This window comes from Electrophorus electricus, chromosome 7 (assembly GCF_013358815.1).
Source record: "Electrophorus electricus isolate fEleEle1 chromosome 7, fEleEle1.pri, whole genome shotgun sequence".
NCBI lineage: Eukaryota > Metazoa > Chordata > Actinopteri > Gymnotiformes > Gymnotidae > Electrophorus > Electrophorus electricus.
Window position 1 is genome coordinate 21581767 of NC_049541.1, and position 21673 is coordinate 21603439.

General features: G+C 45.5%; 1 protein-coding gene across 1 annotated transcript in view; it reads left to right on the forward strand.

The window, feature by feature from the left end:
- Window positions 1–19342, forward strand: part of ptprb (protein tyrosine phosphatase receptor type b) — a 36691-nt gene extending 17349 nt beyond the window's left edge. Inside the window, exons 16-31 of the mRNA XM_027007498.2 lie at window positions 3132–3410; window positions 6790–6939; window positions 7255–7513; window positions 7741–7847; window positions 7932–8037; window positions 8735–8815; window positions 10217–10234; window positions 10346–10427; window positions 10665–10755; window positions 11209–11285; window positions 11681–11815; window positions 11959–12081; window positions 12409–12572; window positions 15168–15303; window positions 15641–15761; window positions 16740–19342. Coding sequence (XP_026863299.2) covers window positions 3132–3410; window positions 6790–6939; window positions 7255–7513; window positions 7741–7847; window positions 7932–8037; window positions 8735–8815; window positions 10217–10234; window positions 10346–10427; window positions 10665–10755; window positions 11209–11285; window positions 11681–11815; window positions 11959–12081; window positions 12409–12572; window positions 15168–15303; window positions 15641–15761; window positions 16740–16762 — 1952 coding nt within the window. The 3' untranslated portion in view covers window positions 16763–19342. The remainder of the gene's footprint in view (window positions 1–3131; window positions 3411–6789; window positions 6940–7254; window positions 7514–7740; window positions 7848–7931; window positions 8038–8734; window positions 8816–10216; window positions 10235–10345; window positions 10428–10664; window positions 10756–11208; window positions 11286–11680; window positions 11816–11958; window positions 12082–12408; window positions 12573–15167; window positions 15304–15640; window positions 15762–16739) is intronic.
- Window positions 19343–21673: the final 2331 nt, after the last annotated feature.

Here is a 21673-nt window from a genome sequence, read left to right on the forward strand (position 1 = left end):
TGGAACCAGAGAAGCAGAACTGGGTGAACTGGGTCCAGTGATCCTGCCCCAGTTTACTGAATGATGCCACGCGTACTTCACTGGCTAAGCAGCCGTGTTGGACTGGCCCGAAGTTCCGGTGCTGTGGATCTGCTTGGCTGAGACTTGGCTGAGTGCTGGCCCAGAACCACTCCCCGACACACTGCCAACAGCATGGCTCATGAATTATTCAGCGGCAGAGGCTCGGCATTCATTGGCTGCTGTTAGCTGTGGAGAGAAAGTGTTAGGCCCGGAGTTCGTTATTGGACTATGGCCTAGTTTCTCCCGCCATTCTCTCTGTCCTCTCACGGAATTCCTGATGCAGCACTGGTTGAGCAGTGGAGCTGAGGGTGTGGGTTCTGTTTCCCTGTGCACAGGATACGATATACGAGCTCAGTGAGATACAGAAGTTCCTTGTCTGTGACACGTACAGGTCGGAAATATTAGCATTGTTTGTATATGACGGCTGCATCAGTAATATGTAAACCTGAGAGGTAATTACAGCAGTAAATTGGAGCGATTTGTTAACCGGTTCCCTTGTGGTTTAGTCACAGTGAACTGTGCTTGTGAATTACTCATAAATGGCACTTAATGTTAGTTTATGTGGAGGTGCGGAGGGTTTTTAATCTGCTGTTATTGTTCGCAGCTGCCAGACCACCGTACCTGTTTGAATCGGTTTGACTGATGAGACGATAACAGTGAGTTGTTCACGGGGAATCCCGTTTTTAGCCTAGTGGTGGTCATCTCTCAGGATGGACGAGCGCCCTTTCATGACAGTCCGTGGTGTTGCATCCCTCAGGCCATAGTAATGAGCCATCCATTCAGGGGCCACTGTCATTCAGGGGCTACTCTCTGAGATGCAAACAGGCTCACCCTGACATGCTGGACATCTTCTGTGGACCTTCTCCTGTTTGAAGTTCTCCTGTTTGACAGCCATCGTTTCTGCACGTACACGTCATGCTCCGTTTGATCCGTGGGGACACGGTGTTACTTTAATGCTCCTCTTCCAAAAGAAAGAGAAAGACATTGTTGTGTCTGAAGAATCTGAGCAGAACGTGATAGGGAGGTATGGAAGGAGAGCCTTGAGATGAGTGATGACTGTTCAGTCTGCGTGACAACAAGACGCCTCTCCTCATCAATTATTAACACACACCCCCAAAAGTTCCTTACTGTGGCTTGTGGAGAAGCAAAGGCACTGAAGAGAGACTCGTGGAAGTGGGTGGCATTAGAGAGAGTCCCCAGCGTCTCTGTTTTAGAGAGTCCTCCAGCGTCTCTGTCTTAGAGAGAGTCCTCCAGCGTCTCTGTCATAGAGAGAGTCCTCCAGCGTCTCTGTCTTAGAGAGAGTCCTCCAGCGTCTCTGTCTTAGAGAGTCCTCCAGCGTCTCTGTCTTAGAGAGAGTCCTCCAGTGTCTCTGTTTTAGAGAAAGTCCTCCAGCGTCTCTGTCTTAGAGAGAGTCCTCCAGCGTCTCTGTCTTAGAGAGAGTCCTCCAGCGTCTCTGTCTTAGAGAGAGTCCTCCAGCGTCTCTGTCTTAGAGAGAGTCCTCCAGCATCTCTGTCTTAGAGAGAGTCCTCCAGCGTCTCTGTTTTAGAGAGTCCTCCAGCGTCTCTGTCTTAGAGAGAGTCCTCCAGCGTCTCTGTCTTAGAGAGAGTTCTCCAGTGTCTCTGTTTTAGAGAGAGTCCTCCAGCGTCTCAGTCTTAGAGAGTCCTCCAGCATCTCTGTTTTAGAGAGTCCTCCAGTGTCTCTGTCTTAGAGAGTCCTCCAGTGTCTCTGTCTTAGAGAGAGTCCTCTAGCGTCTCTTAGAGAGAGTCCTCCAGCATCTCTGTCTTAGAGAGTCCTCCAGCGTCTCTGTTTTAGAGAGTGTCCTCCAGCGTCTCTGTCTTAGAGAGAGTCCTCCAGTGTCTCTGTCTTAGAGAGAGTCCTCCAGTGTCTCTGTCTTAGAGAGTCCTCCAGCGTCTCTGTTTTAGAGAGAGTCCTCCAGCGTCTCTGTCTTAGAGAGAGTCCTCCAGCGTCTCTGTCTTAGAGAGAGTCCTCCAGCATCTCTGTCTTAGAGAGAGTCCTCCAGTGTCTCTGTTTTAGAGAGAGTCCTCCAGCGTCTCTGTCTTAGAGAGAGTCCTCCAGCGTCTCTGTCTTAGAGAGAGTCCTCCAGCGTCTCTGTCTTAGAGAGAGTCCTCCAGCATCTCTGTCTTAGAGAGAGTCCTCCAGCGTCTCTGTTTTAGAGAGTCCTCCAGCGTCTCTGTCTTAGAGAGAGTCCTCCAGCGTCTCTGTTTTAGAGAGTCCTCCAGCGTCTCTGTCTTAGAGAGAGTCCTCCAGTGTCTCTGTTTTAGAGAGAGTCCTCCAGCGTCTCTGTCTTAGAGAGAGTCCTCCAGCGTCTCTGTCTTAGAGAGAGTCCTCCAGCGTCTCTGTCTTAGAGAGAGTCCTCCAGGGTCTCTGTCTTAGAGAGAGTCCTCCAGCGTCTCTGTCTTAGAGAGAGTCCTCCAGTGCCAATGCACACTAAAATAGTCAAAAGAATGTGTTTCCTGATGTCTTTCACATTTGATTGGCAGAAGCGTGCCAAGTCCTTTTAGTTGGATTGGGTTTCTAATGGCTATTTACTTTTCTCATTAGAGTGAGAGTTTCTTAGTTTGGCAACAGTAGGTTGTGTAAATTTCCATCTGTTGTCACTTAAAGAGAAGAGCTCTGAGTCTGTCTCACCTTGCAAGGATCCCTGCTGACTCAGAACAAGTTTATTTAAATGTGTGAGCTATACATTCAGTATTACCAGTGCAAGAGTATTTTGACCTTTTTATGTCCAACATGAAGTCCAGAGTCAGGTCCAGAAGAGTCATCACAGGCCGCTGTGAACATTTGTAGTGGAGTAAATGTTAGGACAACCAGCAGAGAAATGGATGAACCGTATTTGTTGGGCTTTTTCTGGGAAAGAGGTTCAGTGCATGTTAGACTACGTAGTGGAGGAATAATTCAAACTCCTCTCTCAAAAACAAATGATATGAGCTCAAGCTTTGTTACCAAACACAAACACATTTGTTTAGTTGTACAAAGTGTGTGCAAGAGGTGTTAGGAAATTGTTTACCTGCTGGATTACTAAAGGAAGAATTTCCCATTTTGCCCGTCAGCTCCTGGACGAGTCCCGAGCGTCCACTGTCACCCCCTGACCTCCACAGCCCTGTCATGCTCCTGGAAGCCGCCTGCATCTGATTACAGTGCGTATCTAGTGGAGTGCAGAAGACAGGGGTCTAAGGAGCCTGTCTCGTGGGTCATGCTGGCCCGGGAGACCACACTGCAGCACTTCGACAGACTGGAGCCCTTCAAGAACTACACCGTCTCCGTCACCATTGTGTCCGAAGACCTGAGGGGGCCCACCGTGCAGGACAGCACCGTCACCATGATCGACCGTAAGAGCCACTTTTGTGTCACAGCCCACTGAAGTTAGGGTTAGAGATAAGGTCAGGGTCAGAGGCCAGGGTCAGGGTCATGGGTCAGGGTCAGTCAAGATCAGATTTAGGGTCAGGGTCAGGGTTAGGGTTAGCCAGGGTCATAATTACAGCCAGGGTCATGGTTAGGGTTAGGGTTAGGGTTAGTCAGGGTCATAATTATGGCCAGGGTCATGGTTAGGGTTAGGGTCAGGGTTAGGGCCAGGGTTAGGGTTAGGATTAGTCAGGGTCATAATTACGGCCAGGGTCAGGGTCAGGGTTAGGGTTAGGTTTAGGGTCAAGGTTAGGGTTAGGATTAGTCAGGGTCATAATTATGGCCAGGGTCATGGTTAGGGTTAGGGTCATGGTTAGGGCCAGGGTTAGGGTTAGGGTTAGTCAGGGTCATAATTACGGCCAGGGTCATGGTTAGGGTTAGGGTCAGGGTTAGGGCCAGGGTTAGGGTTAGGATTAGTCAGGGTCATAATTACGGCCAGGGTCAGGGTCAGGGTTAGGGTTAGGTTTAGGGTCAGGGTTAGGGTCAGTCAGGGTCATAATTACGGTCAGGGTCATGGTTAGGGTTAGGGTCAGGGTTAGGGCCAGGGTTAGGGTTAGGATTATTCAGGGTCATAATTATGGCCAGGGTCATGGTTAGGGTTAGGGTCAGGGTTAGGGCCAGGATTAGGGTCAGTCAGTGTCATAATTACGGCCAGGGTCAGGGTCAGGGTTAGGGTTAGGTTTAGGGTCAGGGTTAGGGTCAGTCAGGGTCATAATTACGGTCAGGGTCAGGGTCGCTTTCTTTGTGACTTTTATGATTGATATCTGTGTTTTTGAAAATGTTGTAAAATAGGAATAACACAGAAAATTTCTACGACTGCAGTAGTCTGTCTGGTTTGATACTGTCATCGTCTTCATGTTTACATGTAAGACACTGGGTAAGACAGTAATAAAACTCTGTGTTCAATAGCAAGAGAACTAGACCTGATAACCCTGTTCCTTTGATCACTTTATCACCCAGATATCTGATCTAATCTAATATTAAGATCTAGCCTAGATTAAGCCCTACAGACTATGGTAGACTGGGAATTACAAGATTGTTACTGATGAAAACTGTGGATTGGGGCTAAGTCTTAACACACTCCAAGATTTGTGAACACTGATATGGCTAATGTTCGTAAACTTTTGCAAATGTTATTAGTTTTCAGTATTTAGTAGTATTCAGTAAATACTATGAATTATTCAGTGAATGGTTCAACTCGATTGAAGCTCATTTGGAAGGTTGGAGCAGTGAGGGTGTGCATCCACCAGTGGGACCTTGGAGTCTAAGAGCTTTTAAGCTCGGACATAAAACTGTGCTACCATTTTTTTTTTTTTATTAACAGTTTTGTTGGCCAAATTGATGCAGTTCGTGACTGAAGGCTGGAGGGTTAGTGGGGCTGTGTGGGGGTTAGTGGGAACTGTGTGGGGGTTAGTGGGGCTGTGTGGAGGGTTGGGGGTTAGTGGGGGCTGTGTGGAGGGTTAGTGGGGATGTGTGGAGCTCTCTCTGCTGTAACTAACGATTCCTCAGCTGTGATCTCCGGTCTGGCTGCAGGCTGGCGTGGCCTGTCTCTCTCCTGACTCTGATTGATTTAAAGCTTCTGCCCCAGTGGAGCTTAATAGTCATCTAATCCATGAGTGGAATACCCTCATTAACCCTGAGGGTTATATCAATAAGGGGAGAGAAAGAGTACAGCCCACCTTGTTTTCTGCCCACCCTGATTCTTACAGTCCCCCCCCCCCCAAAGTGTGAGAATCATCCTGAGCCATAGGGGGCACTAATGGGAATGGAAATGATCTAATTGCTAAAGTCTAATTTAATCTGTTTATCTACTACTAATGTAATTAACTGTGTATCTACTACTAATGTAATTAGCTGTGCTCATCAGGTAATTAACCATTCAAGTGCGCAGGGCTGCATTTGGGTCTCTCTCTGTTCTGAACAGCCTCTGATAAAGACGAGTGTCACAGAACAAGCAGCACTCTGGTCTTCCAATGCTGCGTACTCCAGTTCTGCCACCCTGATTTATATGAAGAGTTCAGAGGTTTAAAAAAAGAGTTCGGGGGAAGTGGAGAGTTAGCTGGGCTTTTTTTGGGGGGTGGAGGGGTTGTTGGTTTTTTTTGGTGGGGTTTTATTTTTGCAATGTAAACTTTTTAGGGGAAAAATCCATTACCATAAGGTCTGAGTAGACAGTGGCTAATGGAAGGATAAATTAATGACTCCTTTGTCATTCTCACGCTATTGCGTACCACTAGGATGCGGCCTGTTCTGTCATTCCGCAACACTACTTGTTCAGTAATTGCTGCCATAGGGAAACCAACAGCAGCTTTGCAAAAAATAAAAAAAACTTAACCTACTAAATCCTAAACAGGAAACCTACTGAATCTTAAACAGGAAACTTTCTGAATCCTACACAGTAATTTGGCTGACAGTCTGTCTCTGACTGGGCACTATTGCCTTCAACAGAAATCTATTCCACGTGGCTTCAGCTCTGGTTTTAGATGACCTTTTATCTTTAGTGCAGGTGCACTTGTAGCGGTTCCTGTGTTCATATGTGTTCATATGTGCATGAAGTGCATATTACTCTAAACAGAAGTTGTAGAGGACTGTGGAGTGCACAAAGTAAGTGTGCACTGAAGGCCTAGTGAATCTCCCGGTGGCTTATATAAGAACAGCATAAGGCAGAACCTCTCCGCCTGAAAGCTCACCTTAGCCTTCCTGGCACTGTCCTCCGGGGATCGCCTGTGCAGGCAGGCAGGCTTAAATAAACCTCCACTCAAATAGCCCACGCCCCCTGGGAGAGGTGGAGCCAGCCGGCGAGGGGCTGAGATGAAGGCGAGGAAGATGACGTGAGCAGGAGACAGACTGGCAGAACTTGGGCCGGTGACTCATAAAGGCTGCTGCATTCTGGGTCACAGGCTGGACCACCGTGCCAGACAGCAGAAGGAGAGAACTATCAGAACTAGAGCCCGGGAGACACAGCTACATTAGTCCACAAATCCTCCAGATGGCTGCGGTCGATCTGCTGTGCCGCGGAGCCGATTTACGGCCCCACCATCTTCGTTCTGTTCACACATGCGCCAGGCTGTTCATCACAGCTCGAGCGTTCAGTCTCCACCTGCATTAGTGAGGATAACGGAGGAAGCCACTTGACCTGGTTTAGACGTATTTAAAGACCCCAGGGTGGTGAGTCTGCTTCTCAGGCAAGTTCAGAACAAACATAAGTTCTCCTGACCCAGGTTCTGTTGGGTTCTGTAAGGTTGCCTATTAAGCCACTTCAACGCCACGTCCGGATGTGATGGTGGGGTGTGTGGGGTGTGTCTGCAGGCCCACCAGTGCCGCCGCCCCTGGTGCGGATCAGCGAGAGGGCCGCCCACATCACCCAGTCCACCATCTTCTTCAAGTTCAACTGCAGCTGGTTCAGTGACAGCAACGGGGCTGTTCGCTTTTTCGCCGTGGTGGTCGCCGAGTCAGACGGTACGGAAAACGCCTGAGGAGAGGAGCGTGTGACACACGTGTAACACACTGCACAGCGTTCAGAGACAAGCGTGTGACACACGTGTAACACACTGCACAGCGTTCAGAGACAAGCGTGTGACACACGTGTAACACACTGCACAGCGTTCAGAGACAAGCGTGTGACACACGTGTAACACACTGCACAGCGTTCAGAGACAAGCGTGTGACACACGTGTAACACAGTACACAGCATTCAGAGAGGAGTATGTGACACACATGTAACACACAGCTCAGCGTGAGTCCCACTGACCGTCCAATGCTGGTGTTTGGCAGACTCAGAGGCTGTTCTTCCAGAGCACAGACACCCCCTACCCTCCTACCTCGACTACAAGCACAACAGCTCCGTGAGGGCCTACCAGACCGCCTACTTTCCCAGCCTGTGCCAAGAGGAGCAGACCGCCAGCAGCGTCTTCGAGATCAACCTCGGTGCTGGGATGGACCGTCTCGGGGGGCCGTGTGAGCAGGAATCTGGGCCCAGCCCTCCGGGTAGACGCTTCTGTGACGGGCCTCTGAAACCCAGGACTGCCTACAGGTACTGGCCAAGGCAGAGAACAAACACAACACTTGAACTGGTAAAACGCCCATGTTAATTAGCCGGATAATTATTCAAGCTAGAATGTAATCTTTAGCTGCTCCTTATATTAATAATTTAGTCTAAGACCAAATCATGAAATCAATATTTAGACTGAAGTAAAAACAAAGCGCTTTGAAGGGACTGAAAGGAATGAGAGGGTGTGAGAGTTGGTTTGTCCCTTTCAGACTAAGTGTTCGAGCTTTCACTCACCTGTTGGACGAGGAAGGCCAGGAGTCTCCTCGTCCCTTGTACAGCGACACCTACCTCTCGCTTCCCCTGCACACACAGGCAGGTGAGGTAGCCGCCTGCACTCCTGCTTTATGCCCTGCAGTGTGAAGAAATCGCAGCTGATTCATCTGCCTGTTCTGCCCCTCAGAGCCACTGGGGGGCGCTGTGGAAGGCATCAGCGCCGGGCTGTTTCTCATCGGCATGATGATTGCAATAACTGCCCTGTTGATCTATAGACAGAGGCTCCGCAAAGTGTGAGTGTGCATGTACACACACACACACACACACACACACACACACACACACACACACACACCGCCCTGTTGATCTATAGACAGAGGCTCCGGAAAGTGAGTGTGCATGTACACAGACACACACACACACACACACACCACTCTGTTGATCTATACACAGAGGTTTCGCAAAGTGTGAGTGTGCATGTACAGACACATACACACACACACACACACATCTACACAAACACACACACACACACACACATCTACACAAACACACATACAACGCCCTGTTGATCTATAGACAGAGGCTCCACAAAAAGTGAGTGTGCATGTATACACACACACACATACACACACAAACATCTACACAAACACACACACACACACACACACACACACACACAAACACACACACACAAAGGTAGATATACACACAGACAAATGAAGACACATACACAAACATACACGCACACTCATTTCCTCTGTGGCAAATGAGTGGTGATTGGTCAGGAGAGCAGGAAGTCGTCCAGAGCAGGAAGTCGTCTGGAGCAGCCATGAAACTGACCGAGAGACAGAACCAAGAGAACCCGCTCAAGTGCTCTAATGAACTCTGGCCATTATTCAGCAGGCCTTAGAAAACACCATGGGAGCCGTGCTAACGTTTGTATGTGCGTGTGTGTATGTATTTGTGTGTGTGTGTCTGTGTGTCCAGAGCGGTGCAGGACAACCCTGTAGTGAGGATGAGTATGTGGAAGGAGACGCCAACCTCAGCAGTGTACGTGGGGGTCAGGAGGTATGACGCAGTTATTTCAAATTTTGACGATTCGTTATGGAATGTTAATATGTACCCCGGGGCAGCTCTGTAATCTCCCTATTATAGTGTTTCAGGCCTCTCAGTATTGTGTAATTGCAGACTCAAATACTCAGTCTCGCGTTATGAATGAGAAAGAGTTTGATTTGGTTTTTTTCTCCTGAGCTGCTGACTCACTCTGGCAGCCCAAGGGAGCAAATCTCTGGTCTTTATTGCTGGCTGATCTTTTGAACTCTAAGACGAACCAAACCTCTTCACGTTTATTGCCAGACTGAAGTTCATATTCATAAAGGATGATTCTCTCAGGACTTTCCCCACACTGCACGCTAATCAAATCCCCACAGGAGCAAAACCCAGACACGAGGCTGAGGTGTGAGCTCCTGGATAGACTGGCCTAATCCAGACTAATCCTGGACTGCAACCCTCTCTACATGTTTGTGTAGCCACACACTCATCCCACCCCACAAAGGGCTTGTTAATGGAGATAATTGGTTAATTAAGGTCATTATTAGGGTCAGAGAGGAGAGTCAGAGAAAGGAGAGAGAGTGAGTCACAGAGAGAGGAAAGTCAGATAGAGGAGAGAGAGTGAGTCAGAGAGAGGAGAGTGAGTGAGTCATAGAGGAGCATCAGGGAGAGGAGAGAGTCCCAAAGAGAGGAGAGAGAGTGAGTCAGAGAGAGGAGAGTCAGAGAGCGGAGAGAGAGTGAGTCACAGAGAAGAGAGTCAGAGAGAGTGAGTCACAGAGAGAGTCAAGAGTGAGTCACAGACAGGAGAGTCAGAGAGAGGAGAGTCAGAGAGGAGAGAGTGAGTCAGAGAGAGGAGAGAGAGTGAGTCAGAGAGAGGAGTGAGTCACAGAGAGAGGAGAGTCAGAGAGGAGAGTGAGAGTCAGAGAGGAGAGAGAGTCACAGAGAGGAGAGTCAGAGAGGAGAGAAAGTGAGTCACGAAGAGACGAGAGTCAGAGAGAGGAGAGTGAGTCACAGAGAGAGGAGAGTCAGAGAGAGGAGAGAGTGAGTCAGAGAGAGGAGAGTGAGTCACAGAAAGAGTCAGAGAGAGGAGAGTGAGTCACAGAGAGGAGAGAAAGAGAGAGAGAAAAGGATGAAACATGAGTGCGAAATACAGATACTGAGGGAGAGAATTAAACTTCTGAATGTGTTCTCACTTTGTCTTTGTCTATGTGAGTGCTGCAGGTGCTCTGTCTTCTTCCCCTTATCAACAAATTCTTTAAAGTGCTGACTGTATGGTCAAAGTCATTGGCTCACAGAAATGAAAAGTTTGTGAGGTTAATTTGAAACTCTGAAATTGGCTGTGAAGAGGCAGCACGACAGAGGTTGAGATAAGCATGCAGACACGAAGAGAATTTCATCAAACTCTCTCTTCTTTTGCAGCAACCGCCGTACATCCAGGTGAGCACCTTCCCTCGCCATACTTACGGAAGCTGTGCGAATGTTCTCTGGTGGAGTGCGATTGTGTTGATAAAGGCTGTTTTTCCCTGCTTTGCCTGTGTGTTTCATCAGCCCTATCAAAGCAAACCACTTTGAGGCCCATGTGACCAAGCTTCAGGCTGACTCCAGTTACTTCTTCTCTGAGGAGTTCGAGGTAAGGTGGCCCACGGTTGACACCAAATGTCTGCTTGCATTTAACGCTCATCTGTTACAGAGGCTGGATAAACAGTGGGACTGCTGCTCACTGAGAGTAGCACAGTAGCATTCAACTGGACAGTGTGCAGTTCAAGTCTAGTCCCTCTCAGCGCACACACACTGTGGAGAACCTGTGTGTGGCTCTACGCAGGTTCAGAAGCACGCTGGGTCTTCATGCTCTCTTCCCTTCTCACAGGAGCTGAAGGATGTGGGACGACACCAGGCTTTGGATGCAGCCCGTTTACCCGAAAACCGCTGCAAGAATCGATACAACAACATCCTTCCCTGTAAGATGGAGCCCAGGGATCGAACGCCTCCGTAATGAAGGGAGAAGCTTTGGCTGTATCAGTAACTCACGGTGGAAAGGGCTTCCAGAAAACACTGTATTAGTTCCATTTTAGCAGTCGAACTTGAACTATAACTCTAACTGTAACTTTTACATGACCTCCTCCAGTGTGAGGCTTCCATGTGCCCATATTCTGAAACATTTAAAAAATCGATCACACAAAACAACACACACACACACACACACACACACACACACACACACACACACACACAATTCCTAAATTCCTGAAGCTCAGGCAGAGCGCTTGTGCAGTGAGGGGGTGGTCTCTCTCATGCTTGTGCAGTGAGGGGCTGGTCTCTCTCACACTCATCCTCATGCTTGTGCAGTGAGGGGCTGGTCTCCTTCGATGGTTTCCCTCACACTCATCCTCACGTTTTCTGTTTGCCGGTAGATGACGCCACGCGTGTGAAGCTCTCCTGCCTGGAGGACGACCCCTGCTCCGACTACATCAACGCCAGCTTCATGCCTGTGAGTCAGCAGAGAGCTCACACTCCTCTCCATCTCCCAACCACCACAAGGGTGGAGCAGCTGGAACGGTTACCTCCACCCAGCGTCCGGAGGCCTCTGAGTGTGGAGCTTATGTAGAGAGACAGCATAGATAGGCTTTGAATGAACTGGCATACTGGTCACAATTAGTATAGAAACGTTCTACTAAAGTGTCTTTATTATATGTACAGTTTAGAGTGTGAATGATTCCAGGCTATATAGACATTTTCTACTTGACAAAATGACTTGCAGTCACATAGACTTGCATTATTATTAAATGTGGTGGCATTTTATGAGCATAATAAGATGAGAGTGTTACAGGATAATCCCGCCGTCTTTAATAAGATGACCCCCCCCCCCACGTGTTCCTGTCTCAGGGAAACAGGTTCAGGCGTGAGTACATTGCCACGCAGGGCCCACTGCCGGGGACCAAGGACGATTTCTGGCGCATGGTGTGGGAGCAAAACGTGCACAACATCGTCATGGTGACGCAGTGTGTTGAGAAGGGCAGGGTGAGTAGAGAGGTGTCATTGTTGCTATAGCAACACACCATCAAACAAAAAAGGAAAAGAAAACAAGGATGGCACAGAGGGGGCGACGGACATGAGCATGTTTTCTAACACTGTGTGTGTGTGTGTGTGTCCCGGTCATGCAGGTGAAGTGTGATCAGTACTGGCCTATGAACAAGGAGCCTCTGTATTATGGTGACCTCGTGGTGCAGCTGCTGTCTGAGTCGGTTTTATCAGAGTGGACCATCCGCGAGTTTAGGATACACACTGTGAGTGGGGAGAGGACACACACACACACACACACACACACACACACACACACACTAAAACATGTACCGTGAGTGGGGAGAGAACTGACACACACACACACACACACACACACACACACAGACAGAGAGAGTACATTGAAACATGCCGTAATATATTAATATAGAAAACACAGCATGATTCCAAAATTAAAATGGGTTCAGAAGGTTCAGAAGATAGGTCTTCTGTCTATTAACCACTAATCACACAAGGAGGGAGGAGTGTGTGTTTGATGAAGATTTTTTATGTTCCGTTGAATTCAGGCATGATTTTTGAGTGTGCTCTTTTAGGAAGGCCTGTCGAGTTACCCCAGAATAGTGCGTCACTTCCATTACACGGTGTGGCCTGATCACGGAGTGCCGGACACAACCCAGTCCCTCATTCAATTCGTGAGAACTGTGCGAGACTACATGGACAGGGTGGTGAACTCAGGACCGGCTGTAGTCCACTGCAGGTACACACCAAACCATCACACAGCATCACACAAGCAAAATAAATCGGATTCATACCTTCAGTCATTCATGCAGTTTGATAATAATAATAATAATAATAATAATAATAATACTTATTGTACTACTCAAATCATTGTTCAGTTCCAGGGAATGAATAGGCAAACACTTCCAAAAGGTGCAGTATCTACAAATAATATAGGAGTAATATAGGAGTAATAACTAACATAAATAATTAATATTGACTCCTGTGTGTGTGTAGTGGTGTGTGTGTGTGTGTGTTTCAATAAGGGATGGAGAATGAGAATGAGACAGTAGGATGGTTGTAATCATATTTAAACACCCCCTCGCTGTCATATCCAGAGGTTGGGTTTCCACGGAGACGCCCCTCCGTCTCCCTCAGAACAATAATGCTGGATTCTGGTCCTGCAGTGTTTCCCTTCATTTTTCTCCTTTTATTCTTTTCCTCGTTGTGTGAACATCCCCGACTTGCTAGTGAAGGCAGGGCACGCCAGAGCCTCTCCTTCCATGGAATTTGGCAGAATAGTCAGGGTTTGTAAAAATCACAGTTGACTTGTCATGTTTATTTTGGGCTGCAAATCCAGAACGTAAAAATTCAGAATGTTAAATTCAGAACATTAAGCCCCTGATCATTCAAAACTCAGATCTAAGGGGTTGCTGCTACTGTGCTGTGCAGCTGTGAGGAAATGTGAGTTTCGCTTCATGGCATAATCCTTTGGCATGAACACCAAGCAGTACTGTGCAAGAGAGGGAATGAGTCTTTGCATCAATGTCATATAGCTGACATTATTATTCAAAATGACTTACAATTATGACTGAACACATTTTGAGTAATTAAGGGTTAAGGGTCTTGCTCAGGGGCCCAACTGTGGTAACCTTGTGATAGCGGGACTTGAACTGGCAACCTTCTGATCACGAGTCATAATGCAGCGATTCTTGCTGTTGCCTATGACCAAAGCCCTGTAAACATGGCATCCAGAAAAGCTGTTAGAAATGTTTGGTTTCAATAACTACTGCTCATCAAATGTTGATGCTCCTCGCTCATGTGTGAGTGCCGGCCCTTTTGAGTCTTTAACTCTCTAAAACTGAAACTGGGCTGAAGTGAGACAGCGTGTGGACTCTGCTTAGAGTTATGGCAGGACTGGTGCAGGACTGTAGCAGGACTATGGCAGGACTGTGGTGGGATTGTAGCAGGACTATGATGGGACTATAGCATGACTGTGGCAGGGCTGTGATGAGATTGCAGCAGGACTATGGTGGGACTGTGGTGCGATTGTTACAGGACTGTGGTGGGACTGTGGCAGGACTGTGGTGAGATTGCAGCAGGACTATGGCAGGACTATGGCAGGACTATGGTGGGATTGTAGCAGGACTATGGTGGGATTATGGTAGGATTGTGGCGAGATTGTGGCAAGATGGTGAAGCCTGCAGTTGAAGACTAGCCAGCTCCTCAAGTGGTGAAGCCGAAATAGGTGGGGGGGGGGGGTACATATGCCTCTGTAGAGAAGGGGGGGCACAAATCCCTCTGATAGCAGCATGTTTTTCTTTTTGTCTCTCCACTTCCTCCCCACAGAATAATAAACCTAGTTTTCCCTTGTACAGAAGCGAGAGCTGTTCACTAATGCAAATGAGGAGGCGGAGCATTATATAGAGTATCTGCCCCTGAACTGGTGTAGCGCTCATCATCACCGAGCACTGGGGCCTGCCAGATGCCACGATGTCCACGGAAACCCCTGCTCTTATGCTAGTGCATCACTGTCTCCACACAGTGCAAAAGCTTATTTCCCAGCGGCTGATGGAGGAGGAGAGGAGAAGGCCCTGAGACCCAGGACACTATGGCGACCTCGTCCATCACGCTGCATCTTTCGGCCCTAATCGCATTACTCTTGTCAGCCACAGAACCTGGTCCGTCTGCCCTGAGAGTGATGGAGAGGCAGCAGGCACGTGACTGGCAATTCCTGATGGATTGCAGCACAAAAAATTCGTGCCAAACCTCTGAGTAATTGATCAGTATTAGTATTTGGTTATAACTGAAGGGAGCTGTAAGTCAAGTGGCTGAAAGCAGGGTTTGATGAGGGGACTCACTGCTGAGGAACGGGGCCAGAGATCTAGGGGCCCGCATCTCGTGACACGTCCCAGATAAGCAGGAATGCTTGTGTAAGCATAACTGTATTTGTGTAAACATGACTCTGCACAAAAGCAGGACCATTAATGATAGCAGGATTTGGTTTGTGCACAGAAACAACTGGATTTCATCTAGAGGTGCATCAGAATGGCACATCTGTATGTACAAACACCATAGCAAACTACATACAGTAGTAGAGAAATGGTCACACCTGAAAATTCATCAAGCAAAAACTTTTTGGCTCCTCTACATAAAGGAGTAAAAGACCCTCGGCATAAAAGACCCATCCATCCATCCATCCATCCATCCATCCATCCTTTGATCAAATAATTTCATGCCGTATCTGTTAGGGTTCGCCCAGGTTTATGAGTTTTATCATTGACATATCAGGTGCCTTCTGTAAATGCCCCCTGGGCATGGGTTATAGACGTTCTGTGTGTTTATGCCCTCGCAGTGCCGGAGTGGGTCGTACGGGCACCTTCATCGTTCTGGACCGTGCTCTGCAGCAGCTGGACAGCCGTGCCACCGTCGATATTTACGGCTGCGTGTTTGAACTTCGTCTGCATCGCTCTCACATGGTGCAGACTGAGGTAGGTCCTTAAACGAAATGCCAGAGCCTCACCTACAGCAGCATGTGGCATTCTTTCAGAGTATCTTAAAAGGGTTATGCCCAGGAATTACAACAGGAATTACAACAGGAATTATCCCAGGAATTGGGTTCATGGAAGTCTATGGGATGTGATTTTTAGGGCCCATCTGTAAAACTAAAACTGGGCATTTGATGTAAGACAAATCAGAAATTCAGTGTTCAGAACTGATGGAAGATTCAGTGTTCAGAACTGATAGAAGATTCAGTGTTTAGAACCGATAGAAGATTCAGTGTTCCCTGTTGCTGACAGTCCACTACCCCTGTGTGTCCCATCTTAGAGTCAGTATGTGTACCTACATCAGTGTGTGCGTGATGTCCTGAGGGCGAGGAAGCTTCGCTGTGAACAGGAGAATCCTCTGTACCCCATCTATGAGAACTTCAACCCCGACTACTACAGAGGTGAGTTGTACGCCTGACTCTGGGCCCAGTGGCCCACTACTGCTGTGAGGTGTCATTCTCTTTCAGCACATCCAGGAAAACAGATATCTGTTTAAAAAACAACAACAAATCTTTATATACATAAAAATCTATATAAAAACTGATTTGGAGGGTTGGTCACAAAAACATAGCATAGAACGTTCCCATGTGGGAAACTGACGTGAAAGGGTTGGTGCACACTCTCCACACCAGTCCGGACACCTGCGGAGAGTCTGCAGTGACTATCCTAACCACCAGGGGATGGAGACTTTGTGAAAGAAAGTTTAGCTTCGTGTGGTCTTGTTCCGTCATTCCAGGTTCACGAAGCTGCTGAAAGCTGATTATTATTTTTATGTTCAGTTCAATCATCATCACGGCAGCACAACTACAACTTTAGGCCTCATATCAGCAGGATAGATTCAAGAATAAAAGATGAGACAATTCTGAAAGTAGGTGAAGTTTCTGATTTAGTTGTTTATAAGATGTACCAATGCAAACCCCAAATGCTAAATTTTCAGTTGTGGTTCTTTTTGGCATTCAGCATTCCGGCATTCAGCATTCCAGCATTCAGCATTCCAGCATTCAGCATTCCAGCTGTGAATTTTAGGACTGCAGTGTGTTTCCTCCTTTGCCATTTTGCAGCATTCAGTACCTATGGAACGTAGCTTTGTTCAGTACCTAAGCGTCATTGTTTTCATAGCCATGTTGCTGAGAAAAGTGTAGGCACAGAAGCTACAGACTGGAGAGAAAAGTACTGATTGCCTTCTGAAGCTGGACACGTGTGGATATTTACTCTTTTGCTTTCGTGTCAGTGCTGTGATAGTTTACTTAGTTGTGAGTATCCAGCAGAAAGGACTGCATGCTGTGGATCCACTAAATGATTTCATTCAGAATTAGTGGGTCTCTCCTTCACAAACCATGTGTGCTTTTCTTAACTACCTGATGTCTTGCCTTCCTCAGATTTTGTGTACACTGGACGTTGAAGACTGCAGGCCTCTTGACGATCCATAAGGAAAGAAAATATCCGTTTCTCTACTATAACTTTAAGTGGTGCACTCTAGGAATATAGCATTTATTTTTATACAGCCTTCTTAAGATGTATTTAAAATGTTGAGGTTTGCTGTGTATGAATATTTATATGTAATGTCTTTATACTTTAATCAGTATAGTGTTAGTATATGTCTCTATTAAGCTTCTCTGTAAACGTTTTTCCATATATCTTGCTCAGTTAAGAGTGTTTTGAAAAGTTTTAATGTTTTATTCAGAAATGTGTAGAACGAGCATCCGTGCCAGTTCAGAACGCCCTCTCTGTCTACTCTGAAAGTTTTCCATGATATAGTCAATAATATCAGCGAGATTTATCATCCAGAGAGTGGACCATCCTAAATTATAACCGTCTGTGTGTAGCATCACTCTCTCATAATTCTCAAACAGCAGATTAATGTACTCACCACTCTTATCTGGTTAGCCCGAGTTACTAGGCAGGATGAAATATCATGGGCATTTAAAAATGACAGCACCTAGTGGTAGGCTGGAGACGGTCATGGGGTCACACCCGCCTGCAGTCTGCGCCCTTTAATGCTAAAATTTTAGTTAAAATGCATCATGGCTTTTAAAATCATGTTGCTTGGGCAAAGAGGTTATTTCTTTGTTGCAATTCAGACGTCCCTCAGCAGGACCTTAAAGCAAAGAAGCTATGGGTTATAAAAATTCAGGGTGACACACACACACACACACACGCACACATTCTTCTCTTGCCTTCGCACTCACTTCCTAGAAGTGGTGCTCCAGAAGTATTTCGATGGCGATTTCACATTTGTAAGAGGTTAATCTGCTGCCATTATTCACATGCCAGCATGTGTGGCACGAGGCCTGTTTGTCTCCAGCCTGTAGGGAGTTTTGCGATTTTTGGCTGCACGTCAAGACGGTGGGATTTTCTGTGACTTCACTGCGCTCAGCACTCAGACCTCAGATTGCAACACTTTCAACGGCGAGCTTACATGGCCAAGTTAGAAATTGAGAGAATATTTTTAAGAATGCTGGACTTTCCTAACAGACCTCTTGATATGCAAAATATGAAAAATCTATGAAAAAACAGTTGAGGTGCCAAATCACACTGCCATCAAAAAAACCTTAACTCTAATTAGTAAAACTTTTATTTATTTTTTACTATTAACCAAGCACTCAACCACTGAATTTTAAATGCTGTTTTATTTCCACTACCTCACACAATAGATGTATTTTAACACATGGAGCGCTTTTGTGTGTGAGCCTTATACTGTTTCAGAAGTGTATTTCATTAAGTTATCTATTAAGTATCTTTAAAACCACTGCTATAACTGTATTCATTATAAAGTCACAAGACATCTGCCAAGTCAAGATCATTTTAATTTTAAAATCTGTTATTCAGTCAAATTTGTACCAGACGTCCGCTTTGATGACCATCACAGCTGGGGAAAAAGGTCATCAAGTGTCTCGTACATGATGTTTGGTGTGCAGGTGAACTCTGCTGTTAAAAACGTGTGTAGCCTCTTTTGGATGCTGTGTTAAACTCACTCTCATTGTAGCCTGTGTTGATAAGCTATGGGGGTCCTGGCAGTAGGAGCAAGCAGATCTGGGCATGTTGTACTGAATTTTCATTCACTAATGTTGTGCTTTAGCTACTTAATATGTGCTGAACACATAATGTATATGGGCTTATTATGTGCTGAACACATAATGTATATGGGCTTAATATGTGCTGAACACATAATGTATATGGGCTTATTATGTGCTGAACACATAATGTATATGGGCTTAATATGTGCTGAACACATAATGTATATGGGCTTATTATGTACTGAACACATAATGTATATGGGCTTATTATGTACTGAACACATAATGTATGTTGGCTTATTATGTACTGAACACATAATGTATGTGGGCTTATTATGTACTGAACACATAATGTATGTGGGCTTATTATGTACTGAACACATAATGTATGTTGGCTTATTATGTACTAAACACATAATGTATGTTGGCTTATTATGTACTGAACACATAATGTATGTGGGCTTATTATGTACTGAACACAATGTATGTTGGCTTATTATGTACTGAACACATAATGTATGTGGGCTTTTGCTGCGAGTATTTTTTTTCTACAACATTATTATATGTTTTAATAGTATATATTGTATTATGTTTTGATATATTTTGATATATTATGCTTTGATATATTATGCTTATGCTTTGATAAGAAGTGCCTTCATAAATATGTTTATGTACACTGATCTTGTAGGTTCACTCTCCCAACTTATATACTGTTGCTGTATCTCTTTCTCCAATTCTGACATGTGTCAGTGTAAAATAATAATCAAAAATGAAAGTGAATTTGGAGCAACGTAAGAAAACTAAAGGTTGGAAAGTACCCGATGTGTCGGACTGGTGATATGAACGTATGCATGCCCTTACTTCTCACTGCACAGTGAATCACAAGGAACGCTGCATTTGGTGAGAATGTTTGAGCACTGACCCATGGCCACTTGAAACAATAAAGCAGAAGTGAACGCGCTGTATCTTTTGTTTTACGTTTTCATTGTAGAACTTGCAAAACCATTCTTTCGGTTTAGTTGCAGAAGTTTTCAAACTTTTTTAATAAGAATATATAAAACTAGGTCTTTTAGTTTTCACTGTTTTCACCAGAGAGTCAAGACTTGTCAGCTTGAGAAAAAAAAGAGACTTTTGATTGTATGTGCTACATGTTTCTTTAGACTAGAATTCTGATTTAAGTGCCTTTAATTTTACTGCTGTTATTTTTAAGTGTAGTAGAAGATTAACAGCACACAACCTGTTGCTGGTTTTCTAGCCACAGTATAGTGAGCCCGTTGAATCAGCTTCAAAGATTCATCCCAGAAACTGGGTCTTTATTTAAAGAGCAATGACATTTGGATCACACCATTCGCCTACACCCCCCCCCCCCCACCCCTTGTGTTGATTTGGTCTGTCTAATCCAGTTCGTCACAACAAAGTATTTATCTAGATTAGTGAGTAATTTCACAGGCCTGTGCATTCCCCTCTCTGCCAGAGCGAGCAGCGAGCAGCGAGCGAAATATCCCTGCTGCTGTTGAACCTCCAACCACCACTGTTGTTCGACCTGATGAGGTGTTAAAAGTTGAAAACTTACACACAGAAGGTTTGTCAGCATTTCACGCAAAACATATTGGAGGGCTGGTAGTCTTACACAGCAAAAACAAACAAGCAAACAAACAAACAAAAACCACTGAGATATATAAGTGTAATGTCTGTAATTATAGAACGTGTTATCTGGCCAAACCTGAACTACTGCCATTTGCTTGGTGTGAAGGACATCATCGTTAAGTCTTCACATTGGTGTGTAAGTTAGCTGCTCTCCAGAGACCATACAATCTTCCTGTTCACAAAGTTCCTTTATGGTTGTGAAATGTGTTTTTACATAGACCTGAAACAGCATCTGCGCCCCTCCCTGAGATGCCTTCTCTGCTCTTACTGTAAATTCTAAACATGTATTTATGAAATCATGGCCATTTTCCCTAAATACAATCTCTGGGTTATCCAGAATCGATCTTTGGGTTATCCAGCATCGATCTCTAGGTTATCCAGAATCGATCTGTGGGTTATCCAGAATCCTTTCAGAGTGATATGAGCTATTCACACATGGCTTTCAAGGCAGAGTTAGTTAGGTGCTCCTAAAGACCGTGTGCACAGCTTGAGATGGCTGTTCTAAGAATATCCAGGCATATCTCACGCTCTCTCATTCTCTCTCTGTTAAGCATGGCTACCATGGAAACCGCCATCAAATACGTGCATAATTAGAAACAGCTGCATTGATGGCATCACACAAACTAGAATAAGAGATTAAATTAGAAGTGTTGACATGCATGCTTGCACCCATACACATACGCGCGAGTGCACACACACACACAAACATACATATTTATTCTAGCCTTTATGATTAAAACCCACTGGATGTTTGATTCAAATGAAACAATTACAAACAATGTAATAGCGCATTTTATTAATCTTTGGATAAAATAACTAAATCAGGCACTACTCATCAAGATATAATATTGATCCTACGGTTTGTCTCTAACCCACTCCTTCTAGAAGCTTATTGATATGTTTCATTTCTCAGTATGAACGACTGGTCTGACATATAAGTCAAATGTATTCAACCAAATATGACCAAATAAACTGCTTTGAGTGTGTCCTTGCCATGCCTCGCTATCATGAGCTAATCCTAGGGTTCGAGCCATGACATGAGTGCTGAGAAGGGCATTTGGTGTGTAGTGTGTAAGGCAGAAGACTGGGAGGGAAAGAATCCTTAAAGTCTCCATTCCTGATCACACCCAACATTGATCTTGTGGTGCACTCGTGGTGAAGTGTGAAACACTGAGTTCAGATCTGCAGTGCAAACTCATAGTGCTGGAGCATGAACACCTCACGTTCACCAGCCCTCACTGATCTACAGCAGACACTACCTGGTACATGAGAACAGTCCTGAAAGTTGCAAAGAACAGTTCGAGACAAACATTCAACTCTGAAGTGTATGACATTTACAGAGCTGTATACACAGTCTTCACAAGAAACACACAACATGAAACTTTATATATGTGAAATATATGAATTTTATAACTGAAAACATAAAAATGTATAAGTAAAAATATAACTGAAATAACTGTAAAGAAAAGAGCCCTAAAACTAGGAAAATGTGAAGCACATTAGTCCCAATAATGAGTCTACTTGCCTCCTGCCAAAGAATCTGAACCATCTTTATTCTGCTCTGCAGTCTGCATCGTAATAAGACTGATTTAAGGTTGTGCATCTGATCTTTGGATAACCTTTAAAAGTCCTGCACATCCATGTTTTCC